The sequence below is a fragment of the Ovis aries genome, chromosome 6, assembly GCF_016772045.2.
Source record: "Ovis aries strain OAR_USU_Benz2616 breed Rambouillet chromosome 6, ARS-UI_Ramb_v3.0, whole genome shotgun sequence".
Classification (NCBI taxonomy): Eukaryota; Metazoa; Chordata; class Mammalia; order Artiodactyla; family Bovidae; genus Ovis; species Ovis aries.
The window spans coordinates 13,619,623-13,632,254 of record NC_056059.1 but is presented as its reverse complement, the minus strand read 5'-3'; the positions used below and the strand labels follow the sequence as shown (position 1 = coordinate 13,632,254).

General features: G+C 42.3%; 1 protein-coding gene across 2 annotated transcripts; it reads right to left on the bottom strand.

Annotated features, from left to right (window-relative positions):
- Positions 1-423: 423 nt before the first annotated feature.
- On the bottom strand, positions 424-8,198 carry TIFA (TRAF interacting protein with forkhead associated domain). 2 transcript variants are annotated; one of them, XM_042251137.2, is made up of 3 exons: positions 7,861-8,198; positions 5,743-5,820; positions 424-1,784 (listed from the first exon to the last, which is right to left on the bottom strand). In XM_042251137.2, the coding sequence occupies exon 3, from the start codon at positions 1,758-1,760 to the stop codon at positions 1,203-1,205; it is 558 nt and encodes a 185-aa protein (XP_042107071.1). In that variant the 5' UTR covers positions 1,761-1,784; positions 5,743-5,820; positions 7,861-8,198; the 3' UTR covers positions 424-1,202. The 2 variants fall into 2 exon arrangements, with proteins under 2 accessions (XP_042107071.1, XP_014951858.1); XM_015096372.4 differs by lacking the exon at positions 5,743-5,820.
- Between the last annotated feature and the right edge of the window lie 4,434 nt (positions 8,199-12,632).

Genomic DNA, 12,632 nt, shown 5'->3' with positions numbered 1-12,632 from the left:
CCAAACCATGTCATACCTTACCTAGACTGTCTAACCTCAGACCCCAACCCACTGTGGCCATTTGTTGAGAAAATGCTTTTCCTTTGCACCTGATCACTGACTGGAGCAGCTGTGACTTAGCATGGCCTGAGGACAGTTGATCGGGAGAATGGGCATGTGGCCTAAGCTGACCCTTTTTCTTTGGACTGGAATTGAGAGTAAGGCTGTCTTCAGGTGGCTGATCAGTAACGTATAAAATCTGGGAGCCACTGTTGGCCACGTGCCGCCATGTGGAGGCAGGAACAGAGGGAACGGAGCCAGCATGCGCTGAGGGACACAGCGGGACGCATGTGAATTCACAGCCTTTGCCAGTGGCCTCCTGTGTTCCTCCCTTACAGACGTCGACAGCAGTTCTTCCTTCAGAAAGAGTTCCAAAGAAAATGGTTAGAGAATTAGACTCTGACTTTATTAGGTACATAGCTGTTGTTAAAATTTTGAATTCATGGAGTTAAAAACCCTGTAGTACATTTAAAAACTAAGTTAGTACACAAAATAATAATTCTAAACAGTGGTTCATTGGAACATTTAAAGTATCAGTTTCAGATACTGAATATAGAAAAGGAGAACTGTATTCTTGGGAATAAACACTATAATTCTATAGATAAAAAACACAGAAAATCAAGGTATTATTGCTCAAATAAGTCTTCCCATATTAAAACCTCAGTGGCACACACACTAAAACACATGCCCTGTTCTAATACTCTGGTACTATAAATGCCAACAGGCTACAACACACATAATAATTTGCTTGTAGCTTTGACCTTGAAAACAAATGGCTGCTGTGAGATAACATGACCAAACCAAGAGACGATAACGTACAAATCAAAATGAAACAATACAAAACATAGGAACAAAATCCGGCATAAAAAGAAAAGAACATAACCTTAGTTTGAGAACACTGTTCCTTCATCATGAAGAATACATGTTGTACATTCATGCTCACATATATACACTTAAGAAAAATTCTTCATACATCCAGCAATGCAACGGGTGACTCAATCGACTACTAACACAATTTGCAGACTTCAAACAATAATACCAGATCTCAAACTTAGCTTTAACAAATGACAGTAAAATACTATACTAAGAAACGTAGTAAGTGGAATGCCTGTAAAACGAGTACAGAGTGCTTCGTCCTTCATAATTCTCTTAGCTTTCAGCATTTACCACTCATTTTCACCCGCTTCCGTGGGAGAGTTGTTTTGAGTGGAACAGGGTGAACAGCTGCCACACTCGGGTGTGGGCTTCTGGGGAAGCCACTTGTTTTCTTGCAGGAGTGGTCTTATCGACAAAAAAAACTGAATCTCAAAAAATTCTAATGACTCTCCATCTTCCTTCTCGACCAGGAACTGATAGTCGCCAAACCTAATCAGGCATTTGTCTGGAAGATCCATTTTATTTAGGTAGCCCAGCTCCTTGTCGTCCACAAGCAGATTGGTCTTCTTACTCATATTTTTAATTTCAAAAGAGACAACTGAACTATCAAACTTTTTAAACAGCTGTAGAGAAAACTGAACTCGAGAAACCTGTTTGTCCTGAAAGGTATAACGACAGGTGCTAGAATTTCGGCCAAATTTCACAACTTCGCTGGTGGGGAGTGTCTCTCGGTTACAAAACTTTATTGATTGGAATATTCCACTTCTCTGGTGGCCAGGATGGTAAAGAGTCATGTGGAGACTAGTTACTGTCTCTTCTGTGTCCACATCCTCAAAACTGGACATGATGAGCACCGGAATCTGACCTGCCTGCAACAATTAAATCAGCACATTAGTTCACCCCAGAGATCAGATTCTGAGATCTCTGATTCCAATATTTTGATGAAAAGCTTTCCAATAGGTAACTGATTTAGACTTTAAGAAAACAATACATAGGCAAGATGCTTTCATTTAACTAGTAGATATGTGAAATCTTATACCAAGCTCCATATGCACTAGTGCGTTCTATTTTCTTCTCTTTCATTTCCAATTTGACAGTAAGACCATAATCTGGATGATAACAAGGAATGATTATTGATAAAATGATTTAGTGGGGGGAAGCATATAGAAACTTCAGTTCCTTTCTCATTTAGATAGGATGACTTGGGCCCAGACCAAATAGAACAGCTGTTTGTACTTTAGAAAGAAAATCAGGAATAAAGAATCGCTTTGGGGGTGGGAGGTGGGAGGAAGGTTCAGGCGGGTGGGAAAATATGTATACTGATTCATGTTGATATATGGCAGAAACCAACACAACATGGTAAAGGCAATTATCTCCCAATTAAAAATAAATTAATTTTTTTTTTAAAAATCCCTTTGGTTTAAATCCTCAGGATATACATATAAGGAAAACCTACAGTTCACTAGCTAAATTAAAATTTAATGTATTATGAATTTTGTGTTTTGGGTGGAACAACATGAATAACCGTCATACTCAGAGAAAGGCTTCTGTGATTTTTACTGTGTATTGTCCTGACTAAAGAAATGCAGACGTTAGAAACAAGTAACTGCAGCACTGGTCCTTTATATCCTGACTTAGATTTCTGGTAGGTAAAGGTAAAAATAGTAAGTGCTCTAAACGTTTATTTTATTCTATAATTTTTTAATTTAAAAAATAATCAATTTCCACAAGGTAGTTCTAAATATCATAGTCTGTACTCATACTGGAGTTATTTGTTTTTGTCCGTGGTTCCTAATGACTGGACAGACAAACTGTCATTTACCCCAAGCAGCACAATCTAACTGTTCTTAATCACATCTCTCTAGAGTGCGTGGCCCTGTGGTGACCTTTCCTCCACATCACGGTATGTACCTTAGTCAGTGGAGTAGTTTAAGCAGCAATTAGTTACTAAAATCTGTGAAAGGTTTGACACAAAACTGCCATTTTAATTCGCTTTAAAAGAATTACATGCACATGATTTTAAAAATTCAAACACTTGAAAGGATCTTTTTAAGTATCTTCCCTCTCTGACCTAATCATTTTTTTTTACTCTTTCAGAGCCAACCATTGTAAAAGTTGGTTTTATCCTTACAGAATTCTTTATACAACAAGCAAAACTTTGTTTTCAAAGACATACACATTTTCTACAAAGGAAAAATTTTCTTATACAAATAGGAACATACTGTATTTAGTTCTAGACCTTGCATGTTTTTCAGTTAATAATACAAGTGGGTGATTTTTTTCCATTTATCTATACTTGTAAATATACCTCAGTCTTAAACAGCTGCACAGAATTCCTTTAAACTAGTGTGGTAAATTACATCAGTAGATGGAATGATACTGAGAGCTCCCTGCATTCTTTAAATACTGTACAATATTTACCGTGGGGTTTGGGGAGCAACAGCCTTAAGGTAATCTGTAGTTTTACTGGGTTTTGTCTGCCATCTATATTAGATATTGCTATCAAAATTATGCTTGCTAAACAGGAAAAAAACAAAATGTTTTCTTTCCATGCTGTTTGCTTTTAAAGTACAATCTTTTCTTCTGTTTTGCATAGTTGTATTGCTAAAAATCAAACTCAAGTTTATTGACTTAGCAAATGATATAACAAAGCAAAATTTTTTATTGATTTAGAAATACATTTTTAATTTGCTTTCATAATAGGTTCTTTCTTGACATTATTATATCATATTGCCCTAGCCAATCAGACAACAAATGCCCAGCTATAAGCAGAAAAAGAGAAGAATCCTCAAAATCTTGGGGCAAGGGTAGTAAAAATTGCTATGAAACCAAAGGCAGCAAGAATTAACACACTGCGGGTAGAACTGGTTAATCACCATGATTTGAAAATACTTTAATTACAATAATAAAGTCATTATTCAAGAAGCAGACAGCTTAAAGGAGAATAATTATAACAAGTCATGAGATGATGCAATTAGTGGCTGACAAGAAAAGAATTTGCTGTTAAAAAGTAAAAAGCCTAAAAAGAGCAAGAATCTATCATGATCTCCGCCTTGTCGGGCTACACTGCCATCACTCAAATTCATTCTTGGGCTTTGCACAGTAACAGTTCAAAAGGAGACCTGGATTTTAAAACACAGTATATTCTGGATATCATCTTTTGGTAGCACCCAACTTTTGTTCTTGTGATCTTTGTATAACCTATTAGCTTAGAATTTAGCCTTTTGAGCAAATCCACCCTCAAGAAAATGTTGCCCTATACAGGCTCTTAATGCCTAGTTACCCAGGGCAGGTACATTATTCACTGCAGAGGAAAAATCTGACATTCTGGTTTATAAATTGAATCAATAAAGTGAATCAATTCTCACCTTTTGATGAACTTCTGGTTTCACAACTGTGACCCTCCAACAATGAGGTAGACTGTGTTACCATCTGCTGCCCCTCACTACCAGACCTGTCCCTACTGGTTCTGACCCTTTGCAAAAATGATACTTCCCACTCCAGTGTCAACCATATTAAAGAAATGTGAATGGAAGTAACATGGAAGCTTATTTCCAAGGGTAGGTTTTAAAAACCACTATGTAGATAGACCTGTCTCTCCTCCTTCCATGTATGCCATGTCAGTGCCACGGAAGGAACAGCTAAGCATGGGGTCTCAAAGGCGAGGGCCAAAAACAACCATAGAGACTTATAATGTGAGCAGCAAATCAACCCGCCTTCTAAGCAGTTACTGACCCATGATGTTCCCTAACATACGCACTCACCTTTCTTATGAACATATGAAATGATTACAGAGCCCAACAGTAACAAGACTGCCACTTACTGTATGCCTTTCATATGCCAGGCACAGTGCTAGCTCTTTATACATCAGTATCAGTTCAGTCACTCAGTCATGTCTGACTCTTTGCAACCCCATGAACTGCAGCACCCCAGGCCTCCCTGTCCATCACCAGCTCCCAGAGTCCACCCAAACCCCTGTCCGTCGAGTCGGTGATGCCATCCAGCCATCTCATCCTCTGTCCTCCCCTTCTCCTCCTGCCCTCAATCTTTCCCAGCATCAGGATCTTTTCAAATGAGTCAGCTCTTCGTATCAGGTGGCCAAAGTATTGGAGTTTCAGCTTCAACATTAGTCCTTCCAATGAACACCCAGGACTGATCTCTTTCGGGATGGACTGGTTGGATCTTGCAGTCCAAAGGACTCTCAAGAGTCCTCCAACACCACAGTTCAAAAGCATCAATTCTTCGGTGCTCAGCTTTCTTCACCGTCCAACTCTCACATCCATACATGACCACAGGAAAAACCATAGCCTTGACTAGATGGACCTTTGTTGACAAAGTGATGTCTCTGCTTTTTAATATGCTGTCTAGGTTGGTCATAACTTTTCTTCCAAGGAGTAAGCGTCTTTTAATTTCATGGCTGCAGTCACCATCTGCAGCAATTTTGGAGCCCAGAAAAATAAAGTCTGACACTGTTTTCACTGTTTCCCCATCTATTTCCCATGAAGTGCTGGGCCTAGATGCCATGATCTTAGTTTTCTGAATGTTGAGCTTTAAGCCAACTTTTTCGCTCTTCTCTCACTTTCATCAAGAGGCCCTTTAGTTCTTCTTCACTTTCTGCCATAAGGGTGGTGTCACCTGCATATCTGAGGTTATTGATACTATCTGCTTTTCAAAATAACCCATCAAAATCACCATGCCACAGATGAGGGAGCTAAGTCTCAGAGGGTTTAGCTAGGTAGCCCAGGTCACAAAGCCCTGCCAAAAGGAGGATTCAAACACAGGAGAAATGCACACTCTCTCTTGCCAACTACAAACATCACTACTTACTTCACAAACTATAGCAGCCAATCAACAGGGAAGAGGGCCACGGGTTGGGTGTGCCAGAACTGGCAAGACACCAGGAATCTAGTGTTCAGAAGAAAAATGCACTGTTACTGCCTCCTCGTAGAAGAGGCTGTGAAGCACCAGATTACAGTGAGTATCAGTTATCCTTAAGCCTCATGTACGTATGTTGGCATGTCTCTAGTAATTATGGTGGCTGATTAGGGAGCTCCAAAGTTAGTGAACCACGGTCTCAGCCTTCAGGGAACTTAGAAACTAAGCTATTCATTAATTTCCAGAGCTGCAAGTTCCCTCTACAAAGTGACCTGAATCTCTGACATTTCAGAGTGGTCAGGAGAAAAAGACACTAACAAAAAAATCAAAATTATAAAATTGGTGGCTCTTTTAAATAATCACTAGCATGCAGGTGCTCAAAAGTAGCTTTTTCAAATATATTTGGCCTAAGTTATCAAAGAAACCTAAGAACAAAGAGCTTAATAGTGAGGGAGCTTTGGGAACCTGGGGTAGGGGGTGGAAAGGAGGTGTTCTGCTGCACACTCTGTACCTGTGGGATTTTATACCTGCATCTAATATCTATTCAAACATATAACAAGTATTTTCTTTACAAAGTCAGAAAGCATTAGTCACTAAGTCGTGTCTGACTCTTTGTTGACCCCATGGACTGTAGCCCACCAGGGTCCTCTGTCCACGGAATTCTCCAGGCAAGAATGCTGGAGTGGGTTGCCATGCCCTTCTCCAGGGGATCTTCCCCACCCAGGGATCAAACCTGGGTGGAGACCCAGGTTGATCTGCCCGCATTGCAGGTAGGTTCTTCACCATCTGAGCCAACTGGGAGGTCACAAGCCACCTGATTTTTACGAACTAAATGGAGTTACGAGATTATTATCAAAGCTGGTAAACTATGTTCTCTGACATCAAAAAGCTGTAAAACACTGGAATGATGTGTGGCATACAGTAATACTTGTGTTAACAAATCAACACAATAACTTTGCTGACACTGAGCTAACAGGAAAGGAAGAGAAAACTTGGAAGCACAGCAAAAAACAGCTATCCTGACCCCCTGCACCAGGTCATCATCCAGCAGTCTCGCTCTGAAGACAAACGGAACAGAATTCAGCAGAATTAATACTTAGTTAAGCAACAGGTCTTGCTAAAAGAGTCGTAAAAACCAAAATCAGCAGGAGGAAAGGCTTAGTAAAGGCTCAGGTTTCTCTCCCCCCGGAGATGGTGTCTTTCTCCCACTCTGCCTGATTGGCTTGTTTCTAGCCGAAACTGCTGCGTCGGATGCCCCGTGGCAGCGGACTTCCGCTGCGAGGCTCAGTGTGTATTCAAGCTCCAAAAAATTTGAGAAATTCCATTCAATCTGAAAGCTAGAGAAAGTCCCAGAAAACCACGGATTACGTTATTTTCCTAACCAAGCAGTCTGAACAACGGAGTGGGTTGAAGTAAATGACAACCCACTCCAGTGTTCTTGCCTGGAGAATCCCAGGGACGGGGGAGCCTGGTAGGCTGCAGTCCATGGGGTCGCTAAGAGTCGGACACGACTGGGCGACTTCACTTTCACGTTTCACTTTCATGCATTGGAGAAGGAAATGGCAACCCACTCCAGTGTTCTTGCCTGGAGAATCCCAGGGACGGGGGAGCCTGGTGGGCTGCCGTCTATGGGGTCGCACACGGTCGGACACGACTGAAGCGACTTAGCAGCAGCAGTAGCAGCAGCAAGCAGCCTGAAGCAAGGCAGGTATACACGCAATCGCGCGGTGAGCTACACTTCATACATGGAATTATTTTCTATTTACTAAAGGGGGGGGGGGCTTTGCAAAGCACAGAAAAGTACAAGGAACACGCATCCCAATAGTTCCTGTCAGTGCTCCTCCGCTCCATTTATAAATATTCCTCTATTTTGTAAAGCTAAAATCACGCCGTAAACAATCGCTCGAGCGTCTGCTCGCAGCCGAGCCAGCGGGAGGAGCAGGTGATGACTTTCCCTGCAACGCTCCTGGACAGAGCTTCTCTCTCCAGGCGATAAGCAGACACGACGCAGCCCCACTTCACCGCCCGCCCCCCCCCGCCGCGCCCCCCAGACCGCCACCTGGCAGGTACCTTGGGGTTCGAGTGTCCGTGAACTGCGCTTCGCTTTCTCAGCGCCGCACCGGGTTAACGCGCGAGCCCGCGGAGGCCCGGGATCGCGGGACGCAGACCGCCGCGCTCGCTCACCGCGCCGCAGCCGGGGAGGGCGCCCGCCCGCTGCGCCGCGCCTACCGCGCAGGGGGCTTGGGGTGGGGGACGGGGAGACGGGACCGAGGGGGAGAGGGACGCAGACGCGGCCCAGTCGGGGGCTACAGGGGCTACGGAAACTGCGGGCTCCAGGCCCGGCGCGCGCGGCGACTCCTTCCACCGACCGGCCGAGTGCGCCCCTTCCCCGCAACCCTTAAGTAAACTGAAAGCGCCGAGGTTCCGGGAATCCGCGGCGCCGTCCGCCCACCCCGCCCCTGCTCCGCTCTGGCGCCTTCTGCGCGTCCCCAGCCGCCTTTCAGACCAAAAGCCCAGCCCCCAGGTCGGGTGTAAAGCGTGGTAAACCTGGCGGGGACCCCGCTTGCCAATCAAGGGCCCCTCCGAAGAGGATGTGAGTTTTGAAAAGGGGACGCGATCACCGTAACAGTAAGGGCGACTTTCTCCGGCACCCCTCCCCCCCAAACAAACACACTGCCAAGGGTGGGGAGAGAAGAGCTGAATTAACCTAGCAAGCAAGCCAGGTGCAGGGCCCGCATTATTCTTTTCTAATCTTCACAGTCGGGAGAGTAGGTCCCCCTGACAGATGAGTAAACTGAGGCCCAGAAAGTGGTTAGGTTTCTGGGGGGCGGTGAGGAGCAGCAATATTTAAACTTGCCCCAGAGCTCCCATGGACCGAGGAGCCTGGTGGGCTGCAGTCCATGGGGTAGCGAAGAGTCGGACACGACTGAGCGACTTCATTTTCACTTTTCACTTTCCTGCATTGGAGAAGAAAATGGCAACCCACTCCAGTGTTCTTGCCTGGAGAATCCCAGGGACGGGGAAGCCTCGTGGGCTGACGCGTATGAGGTTGCAGAGTCGGACGCGACTGAAGTGACTTAGCAGAGCTCCTAAGCTCTCTCTTGCTACCCCATGGTGCCCTCACCTTACACCCGAGCATCCAGGGGCTTCCTCTCCCCGCCATCCACCTGAAGGGACTCCTCACTCAACACCCAGGGTCCCGGGTTCCAAAAGTAAGGGCTGATACTTGGCGCAACAGGAAACACAACCTCCCAAGAGACTTATAGAACTTAGGGTGAACAAGGTGATACTCTTTTCCTGCCTCAAGGAGAAGATTTGCGATGAGCTAAAGGTGGAGAGAGCCTAAAGACAATAGGTGTCTAGAGGGAGACAGGAGGAAAAGGACCCAGAACAGCGGCCAAGGTCGTACTGGCCTATTTACTTCAGGGCTTGGGAAACCGCCCATCAATTCTGGTAAATGTCTGGTGAAAGCCTTTCATTTGTCTGGGTTCCACCCTTGACTCCATGAGTGCTTGTTTATGGGTCCATTTCTCTAGCAATAAAACAACGGTGATGCTTGCTCTTGCTTCACCACTTGATAAAGAGGTTCTGAGGAGGGGTTAGGTATTGAGCTCTCAGAGTTACATATAATCAAGAACCATAAAGCTGAGGAAGGATGAGTGCATCTGTAAGTGAAGCAGATTCCTGTAAGGCTGCGTTTTGTTTGTTAATCCCTGAGAGACAGTCACTACCTTTTTTCTGTCCAAGAACATTAGAGCAGGTGGAAGATAAGACATGCAATTTGACTACACCAATAAAGTCACACAATAAAATAATGTTATCTGAATTGCAGCATCTGATCTCTAACCTTTAAAATCAAAGAAGATATGAAAATGCTCTATAAATTGCAAAGGATTATTTAACTCCATGCTATTGATGAATAGATAAAATTAAATGATAAAATTCATGATGCTGAACATTATTCCACGCTTCTCTGTCCTATAAGATGATTTATTTGATTTGCTAAATTATCCAAAATGAAATTTGAATAAGCCTTCAATTCCAGGTCAGACTCTAAGCTCAGTGATCGTTTTCTCCCTCTGACAACTGGTTAAAAATAATGGGCCTTAAACCAAAAATGTCTTGTGTGAGTTGAGAAACAGCCAAGAGTGCACCTTTGAAAAGTTTTTGTTCCTTAAATGTTTGAAGAGACGTTTGGTGCTGGCTACAACTCCTGGTTTCAAACTATACCACAAAGCCACAGTAATCAAAACAGTATGGTACTGCACTTCCCTAGTGGTCCAGTGGTTAAGAATCCACCTGCCGAGGCAGGAGGCATGGATTCAGTCCCCGGTCTGGGAAGATTCCACATGCTGTGGGGCAGATAAGCCTATGTGCCACCACTACTGAAGCCTGTGTGCCTAGAGCCTGTGGTTGGCAACAGGAGAAGCCCCAGTGAAGAGCAGCCCATGCACCGAATTAGAGTAGCCCCCACTCAGCGCAGCTAGGGAAAGTCCACACACAGCAGCAGAGAATAAATTAATTAGTTAAAAAAGTAAAATGAGTGAATGCCTTTTTAAAAAACAAACAGTATGGTGCTGGCACAAAAACAGACACATAGATCAATGTAACAGAATAGAGTCCAGAAATAAGCCCCTGCGCCGATTAATCTAGACAAAGGCTGCAAAAATATACAAAGAGGAAAAGAGCATGTCTTCAATAATTTATGTTGGGAAAACAGGATGGTTTACATGCAAGAGAATAGAACCAGACCATTTTCTTACAACAAATATAAAAATAAATTCATAATAGATTAAAAACTTAAATGTGAGCCCTGAAACCTAAAACTCCGGGAAGAAAACATAGACATTACATTCTTTGACACTCGTCTTAGCAATATTTGTGAGAGAGTTGCGGGGGGCAGGGTCTGTCTCCTCAGGCAAGGGCAACAATAGCAAAAATAAATGGGCGTGCATCAAACTAAAAAGGTTTTGCACAGTGAAGGAAACCATCACAAACCAAAAAGGAAACATAGTCGGTGGGAGAAGATACTTGCAAATGACGTATCTGATAAGGAGCTTACATTCAACATATGCAAAGAACTCATATAACTTATAATAACATTTATTTTCAAAAGCAAACAATCCAATTAAAAACATATAGAAGACCTGAATGGATATTCTTTCAAAGAAGACATACAGATGGCCAACAGGCAAGTGAAAAAAAGCTCAGCATCACTAATCACCAGAGAAATGCAAATCAAAACTACAGTGAGATATCATCTCATATCTGTCAGGATGGCTATTATCAGAAAAACAACAAATAAGTATTGGCAAGGATTTGGAGAAAAGGAAACACTCATGAATGGTGGATGGAAATTTAAATTGGTGCAGCCGCTATGGGAATCAGTATAGAGTCCACAAAAGTTAAAAATAGAACTGCCATACAGATCAACATTGCTATTCCTGGATGTTGATCCAAAGGAAACAAAACACAGATTTGAAAAGGTATATGCACCCCCAATGTTCATTGCAGCATTATTTAGAGTAACGAAGATGGAGAAGCAACCTAAGTGTCCACTGGTAGATGAATGTATAACGAAGATATGGTAAATATTTACAATGTAACATAGTCATAAAAAGAAAGAAATCTTGGGATTTATGACAACATGGATGAACCTACAAGGCATTATGCTACATGGTCTAAGTCAGACAGAGAAAGACAAATACTGTATAATTGTACTTATATGTGGAATCTGGAAAAGAAAAAAAAAAACAGTAAAAATGGAAACACTCATAGATACAGAGAACATCCTGGTTATGGTATGTTTTATAAGTCTCCAGTTATAGAATAAATAAGTCACAGAGATAGAATGTACAAGATAGGGAATACAATAAACAATGTCATAACTTAGTTGGCAAATGGTAACTGAACTTACCAGAGTGATCATTTCATAAAACGTAAAAATATCGAATCATTCTCTGGTATGCCTGGAACTCATATAGTATCATAAGTTATTTGTACTTCACTTTAAAAAGGAGATTTTAAATCACTGGTATCTAAATTAGGCAAAGTAATTTGCAGTGTGTGCTTTACTTTGTTACTGCTTCTGTTTGTATAAAATCACTAAAAGCATTTTTAAAAGAAGAGGTTATTTTGAAGTTTTGCTACAGGTTTTACTTGTTTTATTGTTATTCAGGGTCAGAGTTTAAATAGAGTAACAGTAGCGTTTACAGAAAAACATGAAATCATTCTTTGATAAAGAAAATGCCTTTGCTGTTGAAGGAATACAGTAGGACTTTCTGTGGTGGAGGTTTACTAGCTATTACAGGAAAAGGTTTATAAAATAAAGTCATCTCAAGCTATGATTTCTCTGAGAACAATGAATCATAAGAAGTGCCCTGTGAAAATACTTCAGCCAAAGTAACATCAGACTGAAGAAAGGTAAGAATTCTAGTACGTGCTCACAAATGTGCTCGTGAGAAGGTACGTGCTAAAAGTCACTTTTGAGGCCCTCTTATTTGCAGATTTTCTCTCTGGAAAGGAACAAAACAATTTTTGTTTTGGTTCCAATGTGATTTTGCTATTTTGACAAATCCATTCTTCAATTCTGAAGTTTCAAGCACTTTCTCTTGCACTCACAACTACTCATGGACTGTCAATATATTTTGAATTAAACTCCTTTCCAGTAAGTTTAATGAAGGAAGACTTGAGGTGGCTTTAAAGCTTGGTTAGAGCTTCCCAGGTGGCTCAGTGATAAAGAATCTTCCTGCTAAGCAAGAAACTCAGGTTTGATCCCTGCGTGAGGAAGATCCCCTATAGAAGGAAATGGCAACCAACTCCAGTATTCTTGCCTGGGAAAT